This window comes from Bubalus kerabau, chromosome 21 (assembly GCF_029407905.1).
Source record: "Bubalus kerabau isolate K-KA32 ecotype Philippines breed swamp buffalo chromosome 21, PCC_UOA_SB_1v2, whole genome shotgun sequence".
Classification (NCBI taxonomy): Eukaryota; Metazoa; Chordata; class Mammalia; order Artiodactyla; family Bovidae; genus Bubalus; species Bubalus kerabau.
This window is the reverse complement of record NC_073644.1, coordinates 47,714,677-47,738,473: the sequence shown is the minus strand read 5'-3', so window position 1 is coordinate 47,738,473 and position 23,797 is coordinate 47,714,677. Positions and strand designations below refer to the sequence as shown.

General features: G+C 44.2%; 1 protein-coding gene across 3 annotated transcripts in view; it reads right to left on the bottom strand.

Annotated features, from left to right (window-relative positions):
* Positions 1-23,797, bottom strand: part of SETBP1 (SET binding protein 1) — a 408,011-nt gene that overhangs the window by 104,242 nt on the left and 279,972 nt on the right. For all 3 annotated transcript variants that reach the window (XM_055559771.1, XM_055559773.1, XM_055559772.1), the window contains exon 4: positions 12,809-16,265. In XM_055559771.1, coding sequence (XP_055415746.1) covers positions 12,809-16,265 — 3,457 coding nt within the window. The remainder of the gene's footprint in view (positions 1-12,808; positions 16,266-23,797) is intronic.

Here is a 23,797-nt window from a genome sequence, read left to right as displayed (position 1 = left end):
AGACCATTTTTGTTTTCCCTTTGCATCTCCTTTGTGATTTTTCAGAATGTCCAACCTCCATTGAGTCTCTGTTCACCAGATGAGACGAAGGCTCTGTACATAGAATTGGTATCATACCCCGGGTCCGGCTAACTGGATCCAAAGAGATCCTTTCAAATTAAAAAAAAATTGTAAGAAGAGCATGGAAATTCTTAAAAAACTAAAAATAGAACTACCATGTGACTGAGTAATCCCACTACTGGGTATAAACCCAGAGAAAACAATAATTCAAAAAGACACATGCACCCCAGTGTTCATTCCAGCATTATTTACAACAGCCAGGACATGGAAACACCCTAAATGTCCATCAACAGAGATGGATAAAGAAGGTATGGTACATATATACAATGGAATATTACTCAGCCATAAAAAGGAACGAAATTGGGTCATTTGTAGAGATGTGGATGGGTCTAGAGACCATCATACTGAGTGAAATAAGTCAGAAAGAGAAAAACAAACATCAAATATTAACACATATATGTGGAATCTACAAAAGTGGTATAGATGAACTTATTTCCAAAGCAGAAATAGAGACACAGATGTAAAACTGGGAGATTGGGATTGACATATATACACTACTGATACTATGTATAAAAAGAATCTGCCTGCATTGCAGGAGACCAGGGTTCGATTCCTGGGTTGGGAAGATCCCCTGGAGAAGGAAATGGCAACCCCCTCCAGTATTCTTGCCTGGAGAATCTCATGGACAAAGGAGCCTGGCGGGCTACAGTCCATGGTGTTCCAAGAGTTGGACACAACTTAGCGACTAAACCACCCTACCAATGAGCACCTACAGTATAGCACAGGAGACTCTACTAAATGCTCTGTGGTGACCTAAATGGCAAGGAAATACAAAAAAGATGCGATATGTGGCTGATTCACTTTGCTGTACAGCAGAAACTGACACGTTATAAAGCAACCATACTCCACTGAAAATTTTTTTAAATTGTAGCAAAGATCAAATTGCTTATTAGCCAGTTTCTTATTCTGAACTCCAATATTTAACCCACAGACAAGGCCTCTTGAGGGTTCTTTTGATAACTCAAAAGCTGAGTCATGCTACTGACCTTGCAAAGACTCTGGAAAGAGTGTGGGAAAAACGGAGGTGATGGGAAAAGTCAGGAAACCTGGAACCTAGCACTTTCTTTGTGCAAAACTGGTTTAGCAACTTTGGACAAAGACTTTAACCCTCTGGGTTTTGATTTCCTTGCCTGGCAAGTGGGAGAGCAACACTTACCTGCAAATCTCAGTGGAGCAGGAAGATCAAATAAAAGTTAGGAAATGTGCTTTGAAAAGCAGAACGCCCTCTTCAGATGTAAGGGGGCACTGGGATGTACCCTCAGGTAAAGCTTTTTGTCTCTTTGTGTCCTCAGATCCTTCATCAATACAGAAGCCCCACCTCCCAACCCACTCCTGCCCATCTTCTCAAGCTGCCCTTCAGAGAAGAATGGGAAAACCCCAACAGAGGCAGCTCTTGGGCCTGCTTGCTCTACTTTGTGGATCTCCCCCTCTTACTTTCTTCTTTTTATCTAATTTGTTCTGAATCCTTATGTAATAAAGTAAACACTCACAGCAACTTGGTTTTACAACATGCAACTTACTATTCTAAAAGTTATTTTCCTGTAGACCTGGTGTTTATTTCCAGTCATTAATGGGTAGTCTGTCATTATTCTCTCTAGTTGCTTCCCACATGTGTATATATCCATTTCTTGTCTCCTGGGAGCTTTACAAGGTCTTTGAAGGAGGCGTGTTTCCTGGGACTTCATCATTTCACCAAGCACCAAGCTCACCACCCTTCATGCTGGGCCAACATGTACTTCATGTGTTCTTTATCCCTCCAGGATACAGCTTCATATTCTCTGTGTGCAACTCTGCCTTCTTAAAAGTCCAACCGAACCCATGGACTGTAGCCTGCCAGGCTCCTCTGCCCATGGGATTTCCCAGACAAGAATATTGGAGTGGATTGCCATTTCCTGGGGACCATCCCAACCCAGGGATCGAACCCAAGCCTCCCGCATTGCAGGCAGATTCTTTACCATCTGAGCCACCAGAGAAGCCCTCTTAAAAGTCCATCCCCACTCAACTGCTAACCTCAACCTAGCTAAGTACCTTCCTGTACCCGCCACATATGCCCAGCTCCAGGTCTTCACCCATGTGAAATGGAATAGCTCCAGCCATATCAATAAACAAGGATGTAACAGCCATCAGTGATTTCAGGCTTCCAAAAGTGAATGAGGGCTTTGGAAAGGCAGCACAATGCCTGAGATCCAGCATGCCACCACCCCCATGGTGACTGCCAAAGAGCTGGGGGTGGGGTGGGGTGGTGGAGCAGGTGTGAGAAATAAAAGACAAAACAAAACAGGATTTGGTCCCAGATAGCTGAGGTGCATATGAAAGGAATGAATTCAGTGAGCCCAGAGGCTTGCATCTGCCCAAACACAGAAGAATGCTAAATTCCTTAGCTTGACATTTGGTTTTCCTTATTGTGTGAGCTGGTAGCTCAAATGGTTAAGAGTATGCCCACGATGCAGGAGACCTGGGTTTGATCCCTGGATTGGGAAGAGCCCCAATGGCAACCCACTCTGGTATTCTTGCCTGGGGAATCCCCATGGGCAGAGGAGCCTGGCGGGCTACAGCCCATAGGGTTGCAAAGAGTCGGACACGACTGAGCAATTAACACACTACTGTCCGTGCTATGTCGGAGAAGGCAATGGCACCCCACTCCAGTACTCTTGCCTGGAAAATCCCATGGATGGAGGAACCTGGTAGGCTGCAGTCCATGGGGTTGCTAAGAGTCGGACACGACTGAGCAACTTCACTTTCACTTTTCACTTTCATGCATCGGAGAAGGAAATGGCAACTCACTCCAGTGGTCTTGCCTGGAGAATCCCAGGGACGGGGGAGCCTGGTGGGCTGCCGCCTATGGGGTCTCACAGAGTCGGACACAACTAAAGTGACTTAGCAGCAGCAGTGCATGCTATGTGGTAAGTTGCTTCAGTTGTGTCTAACTCTGTGTGACCCTGTGGACTGTAGCCCGGCAAGCTCCTCTGTCCATGCGGATTCTCCAGGCGAAGAACACTGGAGCGGGTTGCCATGCCCTCCTCCAGGGGATCTTCCCAATCCAGGGTTCAGAGCCTCATCTCTTGTGTCTCCTGCATTGGCAGGTGTGTTCTTTACCACTAGCGCCACCTGGGAAGCCCTTTTCCTTACTACTCAACAATAATCTTTGATGTTCAGAATGCCTGCTCCCTTTGTTGCCAACTTGTGTATAGTTTGACTGCCTCTCCCGCCTCCTGGGCTCAGAGTCCTTAACCTTACCACCAAATAAAATAACTCCATTTGCAGGTTGTGACTAATTTTTTAGTTGACATCCATCTGGTGCCTCGGTGAATCACTGTGCATCCACTCTTTAGGGTTCAAGTCCTGGATTTTGTTTTTCACTAAACACTGTCATCCTTTCTGATCCTGTATCACTATGGCTCCCGTTGTTGGCCACTGAGTTGGCACAGATTAAATTTGGTCTGCATTAATCCTCAGGTTGTTTTATGTATGTTAACTTCATCTCTTTTCAGTATAGTATAGGGAACCTAAGGTCAGGAGCCCTTTCTTGCTTTTCTTTTGCTCTGGTCTCTCCGTGTGTTGTATCCTGGCACGATGTTATATGTTTAATAACTGAAGAGCTCATAATCGTTTGCAAGAAGGTAAGCACTTTATGAACCAGCATATATATATTATTCCACAGAGTAGTAAAGACCTCTGAAAGATCAACAATTAAGCTTTAGTCTATAAAACTTTGTATACAGTAAACACTCAGTAAGATTCATTTACCAAAACTTGAACTTTTCCTCCACACACTCATGGTAGTACAGCACATATCCATGGTACCATAAAGAGAAACTTTCAAACAGCCATTACCATGACCAAAAATTAAAGTGTCTGTGTGTCTGTGGGACAGATAAGGCAATGGCACCCCACTCCAGTACTCTTGCACGGAAAATCCCATGGACGGAGGAGCCTGGTGGGCTGCAGTCCATGGGGTCGCTAAGAGTCAGACACGACTGAAAGACTTCACTTTCACTTTTCACTTTCATGCATTGGAGAAGGAAATGGCAAGCCACTCCAGGGTTCTTGCCTGGAGAATCCCAGGGGCGGGGGAGCCTGGTGGGCTGCCGTCTGTGGGGTCACAGAGTCGGACACGACTGAAGCGATGTAGTAGTAGTGGTAGTAGTGTCTGTGGGACAAGCAAGGTGGAGCCTGCCTGGAATCTCTGATCTCTTTTAAAATACTAAAACCTTTTCTATATGTGGGCTTCACAGGGAGGCAGAATGACATAGGATAAAGAGTATGGCATTGTTTTCATGCTCCCTGAATTGGGGGAACCTTAGACTGAAGGCCTGCTAAGAATGAATGTGTCACTTCCCATCAAGGGCTCACTATAGAACAAAGCCTTCTAAGAAGTCGGAGCTTCTAAGAAGCTCCAACCACAGCCACGTTTCACTTTCTGCACCTTCGCCCCCTATTTTCTCATCATCTACTTATTCATTACCTCTCTACCACCTGAACTTGGCACACAGCCCACCCCACCCCCGCTTAACAATACGAGGCACTAAATACTTAATTGCTAACTTTTCTGCTGTCTCCAGAGCTGACAATATGTTCATACAAATTCTCACATATCCCCATCTTCTATGAACTCTGTAGCTCAGGCCCTCATGACCCCCCACCCCATTCTTCTGAAATTCATTCTTCTCTGTGCCCTTGTTTCTTCTCCAACAATTCTGTCACTCCTTCTCTGTTTCTGCCCGATCCCCTCTTACTCTGCCCCTCTGTTTAAGGTGAACCACAGGGGTCCCCCCCTTCCACTCTCTGTCCTTAATTTTCCAGTCTTCCCCTTGGGTGAATCTCTAGCTCTACTCTATGCAGGGCTGCCAACTGCTGCCTCAGCCACTCGTCCCCTCACACTCCCGCTTCAATGTCTATGGTTCTATTCACGTGCCATCATGCTTCCAGTTGCCCGAGGCCAACATATTGGAACCCTCTTTGATTTTAGCTACAGAGGGAGACAGATGAGTCAGGAATGACTCATTATTATTTATTTTTTTCTTCGAGCACCTGAGTAGATAGATATGATGCTTTTAAGAGGCTTATAATCCAGGCGGTGGGCTGGGGGAAGAAGGGTAGGTAGTGGGTACAATTCAAATAAGAAATGAATTATTACAATGTCATATGAAAAATGCAAGATGGGGTAAGTTTGCCCAACCCAGACAATAGGGAGGGAGCAGTCAGGGGAAAAAGACAATAATTTGATCATCTCACAATTTTTGCCTGAATAATGAAATGGCTGCCCACTGTCTACTTAATTAAGCACAAGCCTCAGAGTGTGGGGTAAAACCTTTCAACTCCAGCACAACAACTTCTTATCTACCATGATTTCCCAACTGCGGATCTTAACCTCAATAGAACTTAGACTAAACACCATTTCCCAAGTGTTTTGGGGGTATTTCCTCCTAAATACCTTTACTGACAGAGCTTCCTTCCCACTGTATGCTTGACTGCACTTCCTCCCATCACCATCCCACCATTTCCATGCTCTAAAAGACTCTTCCATCCTTAAAAAAATGCCAAACAGAAGAATTTCCTGGTTCCACCTCTCCACCAGCACTGAAAATACGGCAGTGGCTTACCCTCATTGGACAGCCCAGCATCTTCTCTATGATTTCCTGATGGTCCTTATAGTCTAAGTTGCATCTATTTTCCTCCCCTAGGTTATTCAGGGGAGAAGGCAATGGCAACTCACTCCAGTACTCTTGCCTGGAAAATCCCATGGACGGAGGAGCCTGGTAGGCTGCAGTCCATGGGATCGCTAAGAGTCAGGCACGACTGAGCGACTTCACTTTCACTTTTCACTTTGATGCATTGGAGAAGGAAATGGCAACCCACTTCAGTATTCTTGCCTGGAGAATCCTGGGGACAAAGGAGCCTAGTGGGCTGCCGTTTGTGGGGTCGCACAGAGTCGGACACGACTGAAGTGACTTAGCAGCAGCAGCAGCAGGTTATTCAGGAGAGACTCCTGATTGTACCCTCTTTGAGGGCAAAACCATTGAGTTACTTAATGCTTTTTTTTTACTATGATTCATTAATAGTAAAGCATCCTTGAACTACTCTCCCAGGACTGTACAAACCCATGCATATACTAGACACTAAATTAATAATTTAAAAAATGTCCCTTGTCTTTATTAGTTCCTCTTCAATTCAACTACTTTGTGTGAAGTGCTATACTGGCACAAGTCTAACCCACGATGAACTGTTCAGCCTTATTGCTTATTTGTTTACAGAGTGAAGACATGGTTTTCTGGAGGATCCTTCCAAAGGCACTATCCTTATCATGGCCCACTGACAGGCTAGCCTTTGGAAGGCATGCTTTACTGATTTTTCTGGCCAAGAAAAGCTCCGTGTTGTATCAAAGCCAAGTCTGTCAAAATTGTGACTTCTCTGTAGATGGCTTGGATGGTAAAAAATCTGCCTGCAATGCAGGAAACCTGCGTTCGATCCCTGGGTCAGGAAGACCCCCTAGAAAGGAAATGGCAACCCACACCAGTATTCTTGCCTGGAGAATCCCATGGACAGATGAGCCTGGCAGGCTATAGTCCATGGGGTGGCAAAGAGTCAGACATGACTGCGTGACTAACACTTTCACTTTCCTTACCTACACCTGAATCTTCATAACTCTCCAAAGCCACAGAGGTATACATAAAATATCCCAAAAGGATGGGGGAAAGTTTGCCAACTGTGGGAAGATAAATGGCCTGGAGACTCCATGCTCCAAAGGCAGATTGCTGGATTTCTGGTTCAACGTAGCAAAAGAGATGCTATTTTCTTTTTTTCATTGTCAGAAAGTTATGGGTCACAACATTTAATTTGATTAATTCCTGGTTTCCAAAAGGAAACCTTAGGAGGAACTGTGGGAGGCTCAATAAAATAAGTATGTGCAATTGTGAAGACAGAAAAGGAAAAAAAAATTACTTCCATCACAGTCCACAAAGATCGTTTCCAGTCCCAAACATGGGTCCCCAGAGATAGCCTGGAAACAAATTATTGTCAAAGAGATGCTTACCTTTTACAACAGCTCACAGCGAAATAAAACATATAACTTAACATCTCTCCCACACTCACCTTTCTCTTGCTCTCTTTTTTTCTTTTATTGTCTCTCTCTCTTGCTTCCCTTTCTTTCTGCCTGATGCTAAACTTCCCATTCTGAGCCCTTCTACTAATTAGATATGTATCATTGGATGAGTCACTTGTCCTTCCTAAACCTCAGTATTCTCATAAGCAAAATGAAGTGTTTATACTATATTAGTACTCTTTTCTTCTAAGTGTGACTACAGGTACAAGTTTGCTCAATCTGCTCTCATACAATTGGTCATATTGGTGCTCTAACTTATTTAGTTCTAAGACGATGACTGGTTTCAGCCTGCACAATGAACAAGTTAATTTGCTGGTATAATTATGAGGTCTCATCTTTTGGAAAAGTGAGATCAAATGGTTAAGTGAAGTCACTTGAGCCAAAGATGAATGGGATGTCACATAGGTTAAGACATGGGCCAGAAGAATCTGCTTTGAAACTTCACTGAACAGCTAATTAATTGGTCAACTTGGCTATAATGTGGGCATTTTCTCTCTAACTGCACAATCTGGTGTGTGTATGTGCTCCAATTCCATTGTATAAATTCGAGACTCCTAGACTATCAGGTCTGGTCAGAACCCTTATTGTCCTAGTATTACTTGGGAAAACTGTGAGTAAAGAAGATCTTCCAGCTGGTTAGCAGAGGAGACAAGACTGAGGCAGGTACTCATAATCTCACTAAGCCACACAGCAACCATTTGCTAATGAATCTTTCACTTCCTCCCACAGGATGACCTAGAATTCAACTTGGATTGAAGTCAGACAGACCACACTTCACCAGTTTTCCACTTTTTACTCTTCCTTCTTTCCTGGTTTTAACTTTCTCCTCCCATGAGTCCTCTTCTTCCTTCTATTTCAGGTTTAGAAAACTTTCCACACACATGTTTCTTTTGTATGGTTTTCATGACATTTTGTCCATGTGGTTAACATTCCCTCATCTGTATGACTGATTGGAGGAGGCTTCTGTATTATTTTTGGCTTGGGCATCCATTTCCTGCCTGTGACTGACAACAGAGACTGCCTCCCGAAATGCCCACAGTGCCTATAAGAGGAGCTGACAGAGGGCAAGACAGAGCCACAAGAAGAAGTGGAGTCACCCAGGCTCAAAGGAATTCAGCTACCTACACGGCAGGCCTCTGATATCTGAGACGTGAGCTAAGAATGAATTCTCAGCATCCGTTCATCACGGGGAAAGGACTTGACTCTGGGGACTCACCTTGATTAAGAATGGCATTGGACTAAGAGGTAATAGGTATAAACTTAACTCTCCTCACTGTTTCTCCAATATCTGATGGGAGCCTGGACAGCAGCAGTCAAAATATCTGAAGCCCCTGGCCTAACTTTACATCAAAGTATGCAAAGATTGTTTTCACCAAGAGGTTGGAACAGGAAGAACATCATTTACACTAGAGACTTCTTCCGCTGCCTCAGGAGAACTTGGCTCTGAGCACATAGCATCATCCGAATATGCATTGTCACCCTTGGACAGGTTTGCTCTCTGGAATGTGCCACACGTCAGCGTGCATGAGACGGTGGTGCCTGGTGAGACGGCAGCCCAGATGAAGCTTTCCCAACTCTGAGAGTCTAGCATTTTTATAGGTGAAGATTTACCAGATGGTGTGCATTTAGAAAATAGGTCAAAAGAGTCACTGCCTTTTGAAACCAAAGAAGCAATAGGACAGGAGTAAAATAGAGGAAAAAGGTGAAGAGTCTGTGTAACTTTCCAGCTCTAGGTATGTGGTAAGGGGGCTAACAAGACAACACATCTATATACTGGGGCAGGGGGATGGAGAACAAATGACTTTCCAAGCAGAAAAGAGCAAATGAAGTGTGCAACTGCTGCTATTGCTAAGTGGGGTCTCTAATTCCTCTCTCCATAAGGGTAATTACTTTCATTTGGGCTTCTCTCATAGCCCAGTTGGTAAAGAATCTGCCTGCAATGCAGGAGAACCCAGTTCAATTCCTGGGTCGGGAAGATCCCCTGGAGAAGGCATAGGCTACCCACTCCAGTTTTCTTGGGCTTCCCTTGTGGCTCAGCTGGTAAAGAATTTGCCACAACGCGGGAGACCTGGGTTCGATCCTTAGGTTGGGAAGATACCCTGGAGAAAGGAAAGGCTACCCACTCCAGTATTCTGGCCTGGAGAATGCCATGGACTGTATAGTCCATGGGGTTGCAAACAGTCAGACATGACTGAGCAACTTTCACATATATGAGTTCTGATCTCAGGGTCCTCTTTTCACTTTGCTCCTAAATTTGGTCCTCAACAGGGTAAAGAATGGCATTTATATTTATGCCATACCAATTTTAGAGAAGACTAGATCGTGTGAAATTGGACATTAAGATGCTGTGGAAATGAGCCACGTGGAGAAGGAAGAGGTGAAAGAAGAGGAGGTGTGGAAGGACAGATGCTTATTTTCTAAACATGACCTTCAGTACCATCTAGCCAAAAAGATACCTCGATTTGGATAAAGTCTCTGAAAATCTTAATGCTTCAGTCTCATCTCATCTGTCTCCCAGCTTTTAATGGGATTTGGCACTCTTTGGAGTATATTACATTAAGGTGAATGCTTTGGGTTCCAAGTGCTAAGGGCATTTTTTCCCTGATGTTCAGGGGTTCAGGAATAGAAGGGGCATTTAAAATATCAAGGAGAGGCCATGGTTTAGAAGGAAAGGGAATGATAGGGAATCTGGTCTTTTCCAATAAGGTATTCATCAAGATGTGTAGGGACAACAGGTATAACTATACAGACCCAGAAGCCACTAACAATTAAGATTCATGATAATGTTTAGAAAAAAAGCTCATACAACACAAAACTAAGCACAAGCAGTGGCAAAAATAACTCAGGGAACTGGATTTTAGCAAGGACAGAAGTGGAAACCTTGTCAGCATACATGTTTCCAGGCTGATATTTAGTCAAGTTTAGGCCATTAGAAATCCTCCTTCATTGGCTGGGAGCTAAATCAAGGGATGTCTTCTTGTTTTAATTACACTCTTATGTACTCATCACATAATCACTGTGCAGATGCCCTAGGGGAAAGCATGTAATCAGAGGATAGATGAGATTCTGAGAGGAAGGGTGGTGGTGAGATATAGGGATACTGACTGGGGACCAGGCCCTGTGTTCTAGACTTGGCCTTAACTAGCTGGGTGACATGCAGCTGAGTTGCAATGCAGAGGGCAAAGCCCTAGGCTTAGAATTAAAAGTGAATTTTTCTGAACCTGACCAGGTCACCTGATCTCTGAGCCTCAGTGTCCTGTTCCATAAAATGGAAATCAAAGTATTTCTCTTCTAAGATTGCAGAAAGGGCACTCTAAGAAATACATGTAAAATGGCTTTAAGAATTGAAATATGCCATACAAGAGATCTGGCCCAATTCTTTGAGTTACAGGTTGGCAGATAGTACCCCCAAAGAGGTAGGATATCATGCCTAAGGTCATAACAGAGTTGGGTGCAGAACTCGATTTCCAGGCTGAATCCAGCTTTCTGTGGCTAGCTGCAAAACAATAAGAAGTTGAGGAAGGAGAGGGAGAATTTTAAATGAAGTAACAACCACCTTGTGAATACAAATACAAGGAGTTGTGTATGGCTACAGTGTGGCTGCCCTCAGATGCAGGGCCCAGAGATAAACCTCTAGCTCGCAAACTTAAGCCAGAGCCCACCTGTAATACAGTCGAAACAGGCAGAAGTCCCCTTAAGACTGCTGAGAACCCTAATGTAACAGCGGCTGGTTTTAGCTTCTGAGACCTTGTTTCTCAGGTCTGTTAAGTTAGGATTCTTGCTTGCAGGTTCTCAGCAATAACATACTATTATTGTTTTCTAACTAAACAATGCTAAGAAAATAGAAATAAGAAAGCTCTTTGCTCATGGCAAGTTCAATTCCACCACATTGTAAGAGAAAGTAACAATATGTCTCATGTGAAAATTTAATCTTTTAACAGCTCTGGTCCGTGTGTATTAGTTGCTCAGTTGTGTCCAACTCTTTGTGACCTCATGGACTATAGCCTGCCAGGCTCCACTGTCCATGGAATTCTCCAGGCAAGAATGCTAGAGTGGGTTGCCATTTCCTTCTTCGGGGCATCTTCCTGACCTAGGGATCGAACCTGGGTCTCCTGCATTGCAGCGGATGCTTTAGCATCTGAGCTACTAGGGAAGCCCAACTCTTGTTTGGATGGGCTTAATTTAGGCTTTGCACAAAAAATAAGCACCTTCAATAAAGTCTGATGATCAGAAATGGGGAAACCCAAAAGAGGACATCTATCTGGGCAGACATGAAGTGTGGGCCATTCATCCCCTTCGGCAAGTGCAGGAGACATGACTGCTAATTGATCTCTTCATTAAGCAAGGACAACATCTACCACAAGAGCAACTCACAAGCTACTGGCAATTTGGGGCAATCTTTAAGTGGCTTCCAACTCATAGCCATATTTCCTCCTGAAATCTGCTGGCCTGGAAAACGTCTCTAATCCTCATGAATAGATTGCCTTCAGTTTCACTAATTTGACTCCCTGTGAAGGGGGAGGATGAGCAAGGGATAAGCACCATACACAAAGGTCAAACAGTACACTCAAATCTTATCAGGAATGATCAGTCCTTGAAACTAGGCTTTGGTCAAGAGTTTGTCTGACCTAAGGAGTTTTGACTCTTTTCCTAGTAAATAACTACTCTGTTCTACAGGAGTCTTACCATCTGTGTGATATATGGACAGGGACAAAGGGATATATGTGTAGAAGTGCGAGGCTTCTGTGGCAAGGAAGGTTTACGTGGGTGGGCACATTAGCAAGGAAATTCTGCCAGCAACTGGCAAGGAATGAGCAACCAGACTTCAGTTTAGAGATTAGTGGGCAAATCCCAACCCCAGTGGATGTGCCAAGAGACACAGTGGTAAAGTCCCACAGAGGCAGGAAACTCATGGTGCTGACAGCCAGGTTCCGCCCTGGCCCTACCTTTATGCAGGGAAATGACAGGTCAAGGCTCCACTTGAAGGGTCTACAAAGGGATGCTTATCAAATGCCCATGGACAAAAAGAGGAAAGCATGGTCTTGGTCTGTGGCTTCCTTACCACGTAGCCTTCAAGGGTCACTGGTCATTAGCTTCCAATGGCTCTGCTATAGGTGTTTCAACCTAGGCTGTGTGACATCTAGAGCTAGCGTGTCAGATAAACTAGATATTCATTTGCATCCAGCTCTGACATTCCTGGGATCTTGTTGGTATTCCTAGTGAGTTTTACAGGATTTACCCAACTCGCAAATTCACCATCAGATCAGATGAGGACCTAGGCACCATATTGTTCATTAAAAGCATAAAGGTAGGTGGTATGGATGTAGTCTAGGCAGCTACTGGGGCTGCCTCTGGGCCCGCAGTCCTCAGGCAATGGAGCCAAAAGAGGCAAGACAGTAAATACTGAGTAAACAGGCAAAAAAGGTACAGCAGACTCAAATGTACAAGAAGACCCACTGTCATACGGCTTCTACCTCTCTGCAAACTAGTGAGTGCAAAAATGTGCCAAAGACAGCGACTGCTGAATGGCAGGGCCCAGCAACCAAGTCACAGCAGAGTCCAGGTGTGAAGAAAATTCGGCCTTACCTGGAGATACGGAGGAGTCGTAGGGACTTCTCTCCTTGCGGTTCATCTTGAAGGCTTGGATGTCCTTTTCCCTGTACGTTCCAAAGCCTTCGTAGCTCCTCCTTTTACTCGCACTCACATCACTGTCCCACTTGTCGTTTGGAGGGTTCATCTCACTGAACACATCCAGGCTCTCCGGTCTTGCGCTGCCCCCGTCCCCACCATTGCCAGAGTACCTTTTCGCACAGGAGTCTGCAGGCTCGCTGCTCAAGTCACCTTTGTCCTTGGCCTGCGTCCAGTGCTGGGCATCCGAAAGTGACAGTGTAGACAAGGTGTCCACCTCAAAGTTGTTCTTGGACGCTTTGTGGCCGGCTTCACTGTGCTGGTGCTTCTGCTTCTCCTTATGCTTGTTTTTCTCACTCACCAAGGAGAGCTCTTTGTCTGCGCTGCTCAGCCGCTCGCTCAGGATGTGGCTGGAGAAGCCAGTGGCTTTGCCTGCGAAGAGACCACTCAAGTTGTCGTGGGTCCCCAGGAGCCGGTCTTCCTTGTGCTTATGCTTGTGTTTGTGTTTCCTCTTGTGGAGCCGACCGCTGGACAGACTGGCGCTGCCCACCTTGGGAGGATTCAGGGATGGCTGCCTGTCACCAAGGCCCATGCCCACGGGCCCCTGCAGATGCACTCCGTGCTTTGCTTTATGCTTAGCTGTACCAGACATCTTCACATGGGAGCTTGTGTGGAACTGAGGTGGTGGCACTGTGGGCCTCATGAACGGGGACGCTGCTCCGAGCGTGTGTGACAGGTACAGAGGAGCTGGGTACTGACTGTAATAACCAAGGTTCATCATAGGCATTGATGTGTAAGGCATTCCATAGGGTGCATAGTAACTTCCACTGGGAATAGGGTAGCTGAACCCTTGTAAAAAAGGCACCTTTGTCATGGTGTCATTGGTTTTTGCAGGCCTACCACGCTTCTTCTTTGACTTTAAGTCTGAAGTCCTACGAAGATAGAGCAACGGGTCATACTGGATATATGGCACCGGGTAATAGTGATCAAAATTAATCCGAAAAATGCTGGGATACGGATTCTCATGGTAAAAGGTATAACTCCGGTGGGAGATCCTGAACACCTGGAACTTCGTGATGAGCTCTTCTAGGTCCGCCAGAAACTGGAGATCATCACGGTTTTGCAGGCTTTTCCGTTTCCTCTTGTGCTTTGGCTTCTTGAGGCTTTCGTGGGCCAGAAAGTTGTCCACGATGAGATGCTTCTGCCGGTGGCCATGCCGGTTCTTTGTGCTGGTGTCAGATGGGATGGCCTCCGGGTTGTCCAGGGAGCAGAAATCAAAAGAGTACCTCCGTCGGGATTCAGAACTCTTCTCTGCTTGGTCAGACGTGCTGTTGTTGTCTGTCCCAATGCCACTGTCACTCGGGATCGTCTCTTCACTGTGGGACTCGCTCACAGGGGACAGTGTTATCTCCTTGAGTGACCCGATCTCGCAAAGGTGTGAAGGGGAGTTGGCCATCAGCCTGGGTGGAGACAGCTTCCAGGTCCCACTATGGATTCCCTTTTGGGTTTTGGTTGGAAGAGCACTGATGGGCTGGAGATTTGGCATAGTTTTCAACTCTGAAAAATTGGTTTCAGTGCTGGCGGGGCTCAGGTTGCCATTGGACCCACCCAACTGTGTCGAAAGTGGGTGCATAGCTGCTGGTGAAGACGCCACAAGTGACTGAAGGTTGGAAGGCACGGCGGGAACATCCGGCTGGCTAGAAACAGGCCTCGGGTGCTTGATGGCTGTTTTGGGTTCTTCGGATGGGGGTGGCAGCTCTGCCCTCGGCTTCCTGCCCCTTTTCTTGCCGATGTAGATGGTGCCCCTCTTGCTGACATTAATCTGCTTGCCCAGTTTGCTCTCGATCGCTGCTGCCCCAGGACTGGTCTCCGGGGGAGCTTTGGCCTTCAGTGCTATGCTGCTGGAGCAGGACAAGATCTGGTTCAATATATTTTTCCTCTTGAGTGTTTTCATCTTATTAATAGTTTTGATGGTCTTCTTATCCAATACCCCAAGCTTTCCTACTTTTTTGTGAAATTTCATCTCACTCATGGGTTTGTCCTCTCCTGGCACTAGTTGGGCCAACTTAGCTAAACTACGTCGTCTCTTTCTCTTCTTGGTGCCAGGAAACTCCCGACTGATGGGACTGACTGGACTGGTGGACGTCCCCTCATGAATTGTCTCAACCGTGAGCAAAGGCTGCTTCTTTGGTCGCCCCCGCTTCTTTTTGACTGGCGTGATCACAGTAAGACTGTCTGTGTTGGTGTAGAGAGGGCTGGATGGAGTGATGGGATAAGCAGACGGCGGTTCCACCATCAATTTATCGGAGGTGGCCATGACTGCCTCCCGAAGCAGACTGGTGGGTTTTGGTTTGCTGCATGTCCACCTCCGTTTGGCGGCAAACTTGGGGTGCTGGATTTCTGGCAGCTTTCTTGGAGAGTGATCTGTGCATGTTGGAGGCGTCATGACCATGGGTGGCTTTCTCTGCTTAGGTACACCTCCTGGGACAACTTTCTCAGCATTTACACCAGTTTCAAGGCCAGCTGAGGGGGACTCGTTCTCCATCATTTTACCCAACTTAGGGACACGGGGGTCTTTCTTATTACCCTCAGGGTTGGAAAATATCCTATTAACTACTTCACTGCTCATAGTGATTCCTGAAGTCAAGGCTTTCTCTGGCATGATCTTTTCCACCACTGCTTTGATGGACTGTCTCTTTTTCCTCTTATGGCTGCTTGGATCGAGGCAAGGTGCCTTGATAGGGATAGTAATCCGGACATGGCTTGAGTCATTTTCAGGATTACTGACCGAACTCACATTCTGCCTGGCTGGTGAGGCCTCTTGGGCATTATCTGCAGAGTAGCCTTCCCTTTTCCCTTCTGTACTGTCAAATGCTTTCTGAGCATTCTTGACCCAATCTAGGTCTGAGTTTGGTATGGTTTGACTTATCACATCTTTTTTGCTGGACTTTTTCTTGCTGTTTATAGTAGGTGGTTCAAGGGGCTCCTTTGTACTTCCTCCATCTTGATCTACCAAGGGCTGAATCCCACTGCACTCAGCAGAGCTGCTGGGTGGGGCTGGTGAGCTGTGGTTGCTTGGAGATGGAACCACACCTCCCAAGAGCAGATCTTTGTTACTGTTGGACAACTGATTCCATGTGCTCCCTGCACTGCCTTTCTTACCCTGGGCCTTTGCAAAGGAAGCCATGGGCTCAAGAGCTGGGATCTTGCTGGTGCTTGCAGTTTCTCTGCCAGACTCTGGACTGATGAAGCAATTCTGAGTGGCAGGTCCATTGTCAGAGTTGGTGGACCAGTCCATGTGGTTCTGGCTGCTGCTTTTTTGCTGGTGCTTTGGTTTTAAGGTGTCACTGGTGAAATCCTGTGGGAGGCCTGGGTCATAGTGGAGAGCTGAGTGTTTCTGTGGCCGCTCATAAGCCTAAGGGTGGGTGGAATGGAGAAGGAGAGAGAGAGAAACAAAGATGAGCATGTTGAAACTATTTAAAATTTCATATCAAAAGGCTTAATTATTTATAAGTTGGAAATGGCCACCTTTAACACCAGAATGCTCTGTGGAGGTATATTTTTCCGTTTCTTTAGTAAAAATATGTTACATTGATTTTTGAACATTAATAAGGATGCTTTAATCGTTGCCTTTCTCACCTTAAATAACAGGATCTATCTTGGTTTAATGCAATCTCAAGAACAAGAACTATTTAGAGATGGGAGGTCTTCTAAAGGTCCCATAGTCCAATGCTTCCATTTTCCAAATGAAGAGGCCAAAACTTCAACCATAGAGAGTCCTGCCCAAGGTGGCAGAGTTCAGGAGAGCATCTTAACTTCTCAACAACCTGTGCTCATTTCCATAACTCCAGCTGCAGCTTACTTCTGCCCCAGCTTCTCCTCAAACACACATGGTTCCCTATTTCTGTTTGTGTCTGTTGGGGGTTTATCCTGGAGTACGGCATCTCTGCACTCAAACAAGCAGCTCATTAGGGACCAAGGAAAAACAGCACAAGTTGAGAAATTAAGAGGAGAAGTTTGTTGTTAGGTATGGGGTTTGGAAAAATCTGGTTTTCATGAAACAGAATGAAAGTCTAAACCCAGTGTTGCTTACTTTGCCCCCAGAAATGACAGAGCTGTATTGAAACAATCCTCTGGCAACACAAAAGTCAAGGGAGGAAAAGTAAGCAACTCAGGGGTGAACTGTGGCTCCTTTAGAGCGGCAAAAGCACTGTCCTCCGTTACCAAATCCCACTTTAGCTTGGGCCTTTGCTACATGAGTTGTTCTCATCCCAGTTCTGGCAACTTATCATTTTAAGGACTTTGTCTTTTTACCAGCTTATTGCTTGAAATGATAATATTGTCTGTTGTTTCAAGACTATGATATATTTTCCTAGTGGTTTGGTTTTAAAAATAAATAAGACTTAATTTTCTTCCAGAAAAAAAGAAAAAAGAGGGGACGTTTGACAACTGTGACTGCATGGGGCAAAGGGGCCTGTCAAATGTTCCCATGCTTTCATGAAACAATGTATCTCATCTTTGTTGTACTTATCATAGTTTTAAATTTACATTTGATTTTTGTGCTAATTTAATTAATGCCTGTTTTCCTTTCTAGCCTGTATATACCATCACAGAGATACCAAGCACAGTACCTGGAAAATAGTAGGCACTCAATAAACATTTACTGAATAAATGAGGGAAGACCCATTTTACTATGGGTAATCCATTTTGTCATTAGTGAGATTAGTGACCTGTATATTGCAACATATTGTCAGCAGACACAGTTACCCTCTCCAGCCCTATTTCTTATGCCATTCCTTCTGGACACACCATTGTCTCTCCTGAAGATATCTATCACAATCCTTATAATGCAATATGCTATTTTTTGTGTACTTTTCTGTCTTCTCCTAGACTGGAAGTATTTTGAGGTCAGAGATGCTCTCATTTATCCTTTTATCCCCAGTATCTACTACAAAGCAAACCACCCAGAAAGTTCTCAATAAATGTTTGTTGAATGAACAAACAAAATGATATTTAAGATGCCTATTACCATGACAAAATACATGGCCACACACAAAAGACAATAAGCCACCAATCACTCATTTCATAATGGCTCATAATGAAACTGGAGTTCTCAGATGCATTAAATGTTGAACAAAAGATCCTTCCCAAATACTTAAGGACTAAAGATACTTGAATGGTAACTCCCCCTCAAAGCAATTTTTACTGTTAGCTCTCTTCCATCTCCCATTAATTGTTTCACTTTCCAATTAACTCTGCCTTTGGGGAAACCCATGTGACAGTCAGGAGGGTGGATTTCACTCTGGCAGTTGAAAGGTGAGGCCTGCTCACTTACACTCAGGGCAGACCAGCTGAAAGTAAGCAGTTAAGCATGCCTGGTTCCCAGTGCCTCCATCTGGACACTGCCGGATCCCATTGTTTCTACCATTTCAGCTGCAATTTGCCCTGCTGCGAGAGCTTGGCAATCAAAGGGCAGGGTGGACAAAAGGGAAGCACAACAAAAGATCAGCAGTAATGGGAGAAATGGTGCTTTAAACCTGGTGCTCAGATGGCTGCAGTCAAGGGGCAAAGAGGACTGAGGAGGAGCGCTTTTTAAGGGGTTCAGGAGAACAAGGCTTTCCTTCCAGCAGTGGCTGATGGCTATATCCAGTTGCATTTCATAAAATCCCATTTCTTCATCTGTCAGCCATGACAGATTATATACACAATGGTGAGGCTGTCAGTTCCAATATGTCCTTCACTGAGAATTGAGCACTTACTCCATTGAGACAGAGATAGACATGGCAAAACGGGCTCTGAGCTCAGTTGCAGGGGTGCAAGCTCTCCCTCCCATCCTTCCCCAGCTGTCTGGGGGATTTTATCCCATATAGAGGGCTTTGACTGGGGCCTTTATTAACCCACAGAGCACATGTTTCCGTTTCCCCTTTAGACTGTAGATTTTTTTCTGGGGGATCAGACCTGAATCTTTTATGGACTTTATACCACCCTCAGTCCCCAGCAAGGCTATCTCTGAAATGGTTAGCAAATAAGGGAAGAGCTGATGATATTCTATATTGGGCTAGATTATTTTTATGGAAAACTTTTAATACAATCAAGTTTAGCATGACTCTTGGTTGCTTCCCCATCCCCACAAACTGACTGTGGAACTCACAGTTATTCTGAAGGTCTGGCTTCCTTTTTATATGTGCTTTCCATGCACATAGAGTCTAGGCCAAATGTTCATCAGGGAAATACCATTTTGAAAATACTAGACAGATTTCTCTCCTACAGGATGTGTTTATGGAAGCATGTCTGTCATGCAAAAAATTACTTTATAAAGTAGATACTATACCCTCCCCCACAACCAATGTATAAATTAACTTACATAAATTTAAATTTTGTACAAGTCAGATTTCTTTTTAAAGAGCATTTTATTTTTTTACATAATTTAAAAAACAAGCATTAAATCACTGCATAAAAACTTAAAAATCTATGAAAATGGAATAAAGGAGCCTTATCTCAGGGTTATCTAAAGCAAGTCCCAATTTTTGTCCCAATAAGAGGATAGCATGATGATTCTGGCCTGAGGAAAATCATATAACTCATCAAAAATCAAGCATGACTTTGTGGATGACAAACGACACGGGTTAGCTGTGTTTGTGCTACTTTTTGCTGACACCAGTCATTTTAATGTGCTGTCTGTGAGATATTTTGCTTTTACATGAACAGGAAGATGTGCCTGGGTATAAGGGAATGAGGGGAGCTTTATCTCTTATTTTGGCACTTGGTACTTCTCAAGATGTGGTCCTGGATCCCTGCATCACAGCCAGCTAAGGTTCTGGTTATTAATACAAATTCCTGGGCCCTGCTGCAGATACACTCATTGGCCATCTCCCAGGGTGGGGCTAAGGAATGTGCATTTGAACATGCTCCTCAGATAATTCTGAAACATAATTGAGTTGTAAACCACTCATCTAATGTTTTAACACCATAATTCCTCTGGGGTGGGGCTCTTATGTAGCTGCTATGACATTCACAGCACTTTTTGGTGGTAAATCTGCAGAGCTACCACAGGCCTGTTAGGATATGTAGTTTGGCACCACTGAGCATTCCTGATTGCTCTCTGAGCTCTTTGTAATTCACATAGTTAGAAACTCTTAACACAGTCCATTCTCTGTTCAGGTTTTCCAAGTATACTGCACAGTGAGCAGAAGAGTCAATTATATGGGTGGGTGAGAATCCTGTCCTCCCAGAAAGAACTGGGCATGCAGAGGTTCATGACCTCCCACCCTGGGATTTCTATTTTCCCATCTCATCCAAGCCAACCCCAGAGCTCTGGGAATCCCAGCATTCTACCCCTGAGGCTTGAAGCGAGTGCTCAAGCCTGAGCAAGAGGTGAGTGTGGGAGAAAAGGAATGCAACCCCACGCTGTCTGATTCAAGGTTCTCAACTCTGGCTGCATGTTAGAATCATCCAGGAAGCTTTGTAAAGAGTAACACAGCTCGGATTTGACTCAGGCCAATTAAGTCAACATTCTAGAGGTGGGACCTGAACAGTAGTACATTTTTCAAAGCTCTCAGCTATCCCAATGCACAGAGTTGAGAACTACCAGATTATATCAAAGACAGGGGTCTGGGTTAGGGACTAAAGAGGCTCTGATATTATCAGGAGATGTTCCAGCTCAGTGGTTTTCAAATGTGTTCCACAGAGTCCCAGGATTTTGTAAAGACATTTCTGAATTGTAGCCAGTGATTTGGGCAACAGAGAGGCTCCAGACCATTCTTTTAACCCCCAATTGAACAGAGCAGCCGTGCAAAGGATTTCATTTAAGAGAAAAGAGGTGGAGAGAGATGGTTCTGTCATTTAAGAAAAGACTGAAAATTACCATTTTGGCACATGAATAGGAGGAATGCACATGCCAGCTTCCACTGAACTTGCTCTCAAAGCATCTCTCCTAAGCCCAGTTTGTTCTGCATTTGCGAATGGTAGATAGAGAAGAATGTCAACCAAGTACCTGATTTAAACCATGGCTTTATGATCCTCTGAATTCAGAGAATTCCATGAATTCTCCGTGTCCCTTCAAAATTCCTATGTTAACATCCTAACTCCCAGTGTCATGGTATCAGGAAGTGGGGCCTTTGGGAGCACAGTGTTGGATTAGGTCATAAGAGTGGAGACTTCATGAAAGGGATTAATGCTGTTATAATAAAAGAGACCCCAGCGGGTTCACTTGTCCTTCACCATGTGAGCACACAGAGGGAAGAGGGCCATCTATGAATCAGGAAACGGGCTCTCTCCACACACTGAATCTGCCAACACCTTGCTCTTGGAATTCCCAGCTTCCAGAACTGTGTGAAATAAATTTCTGTTTTACAAGCCACTCCATCTATGGTATTCTGTTATAGCAGCCCAAACAGACTAAGACAATGGAACATAGAAAAGCCCCTAAATGCACATGACGTTTCCAATTATATATATACAGTTCTCATTTCCTGCCACGTGAATTGCCCTCGGAAGTTACCTTAATGTGGTTCCCATAGGAACCATTCTTGATTTGCTATTTGGGGGCCATGAATGATATTGAAGTACTCCATTTATTGGGGGTGATAACAGCTTACACAAATACAGAGGCCGCTCTCATATGTTTCCTTGAGTACATAGTAATTCTATGTAATTAAAAAGGATTGCTGAAAAAAAAAAAAAAATGATTGCTGACTTGTTTCCAACCATAATGGCATTAATAGGTATTAGACTTGACTTTGCTATGGAAATAAACATAAAACTAGAAAATACATGAAACAACTATTTTCAGACATTGGGCAACAGGCAATATAAGCTGTGATTCTAGATAGAAGGGAAACTTAAGAGGCTCTGCCATATCCCTAGTTTTCTGCCAAGAAGAACTTTCTAAACCTAGGCACAGGGAAGTGGAACCCAGAGAACTATGAGTATAGGAAATAGAGATCATAGTTTGAGACTCTTCAGGGGACTAGAATCTGGGGTTAGGGTACCTGAGAAGAGGTAGCCATGTAGAAAAGTAACCCTGGAAACCTTAATAGAAATACCCTACATTTTTGGCCAAACTTTAACTTGCCCTTGAGGGCAAGACTCCATGAAGCACAGCAGATATATGCTATCGGGGACTGAATGTAGCTAGAGTTCTAAGGTCACATAATATTAGGCAATCTTGCATTTCTGACTAGTCAGAATGGGGAGACTTTAATAAATATCTCAGACACGCAGCTGATACCCCAGGAATAGTTTTCCTTAAGTGTAGGGTTACTTGAGCCCTAGAATAAAAGCTAGCGAAGTCTAAAAAGAATCATTAATAAGATAAAGCTAATCTCCCAGTAAATTAACTATCAAGCAAAACAAAAGTCAAACTCTTTACAGGAAAATTGTAAAATCTAGAATCTTTACAATATACTATCTACAATATCCAGGGCACAATACAAAATATTAGACAGGCAATGAGGCAGATAAATATGACCTGTAACCAGGAGGGTAGATATAGATCCAAGGTCCTCAAAACAGCCATTATGCAGATGGCCTAATATTAAGGAAAAGACTGGAACAACTGATAAACATATGGGAAGTCTCAGCATAGAGTGGCAACTATACCAAAATAACAATGAAATTATAAATTGGAAAAATACAATATCTGAAATGAAAAATTCTCTATGGGCTTAACAACTTACAGGACATAGTAGAAGAGAACCTCAGAGAACATGAAGAAAAGACAGTAGAAATTATCTAAATTGAAAGGTGCATGAAGTGAGGGAGGGAGATTTAAATAAAAGAACAAACAAACAAAGAAACAGCACTTCACTGACCTATAGAAAAGTATCAAGTGGTCTAACACACATAAAATTAGAATCCCAGTAGATAGGGCATCGGAGAAGGCAATGGCACCCCACTCCAGTACTCTTGCCTGGAAAATCCCATGGACGGAGGAGCCTGGTGGGCTACAGTCCATGGGGTCGCTAGGAGTCGGACACGACTGAGCGACTTCACTTTCACTTTTCACTTTCGTGCATTGGAGAATGAAATGGCAACCCACTCCAGTGTTCTTGCCTGGAGAATCCCAGGGACGGGGGAGCCTGGTGGGCTGCTGTCTATGGGGTTGCACAGAGTCGGACATGACTGAAGCGACTTAGCAGCAGCAGCAGATAGAGCATAACGCATGTGGATTCATATAGGTAAGAAGTTCAACAAATCCCAAGCAGAGTAAGCACACACAAAAAACTACATCTAAGTACATTGTAAACAAATTGATAAAGACCAAAGAGAAAATGTTAAAAGCAACGGAGAAAAAAGACACATTATATACAGGGAAATAGTGACAAAAATAATGTCTGACATTTTATCAATAAAGATCAAGCCAGAAGACAATCAATATCTTTAAAGTATTAAAACGAAAATAAAGTCAACTTAAATTTTTCTATCCCAAGAAAGCATTCTTCATATTTGAAGCCAAAATGAAGACATTTTCAGATAAATAAAAAGTAAGGGAATTCACTGCTGGTAGACTTGAATTGTTTTTGTCGTTTAGTTGCTAAACTGCATCTGACTCTTATGAGCCAACAGACTATAATCCACCAGGTTCCCCTGTCCATGGGATTTCCCAGGCAAGATTACTAGAGTGGTTTGCCATTTCCTTCTCCAGGGAATCCTCCTGATCCAGGGATGGAACATACGTCTCCTGCATTGGCAGGCAGATTCTTTACCACTGTGACACCAGGGAAGCCCAGATCTGAATTATAAGAAATGTAAAAGGAAGTTCCTTAGGGTAAAGAAAATAACACCAGATAGAAACTCAGATCTACATGAATGAATGAGGACATGGAAATAATATATATGAGGGCATATAATTTAACACCTATACTTGGTCTTAAAATCTTCAAAAGGCCTGCTTAAAGTGGAGGTATTAACAATGTATCATGAATTTTATGACTTTTATAGAAACAA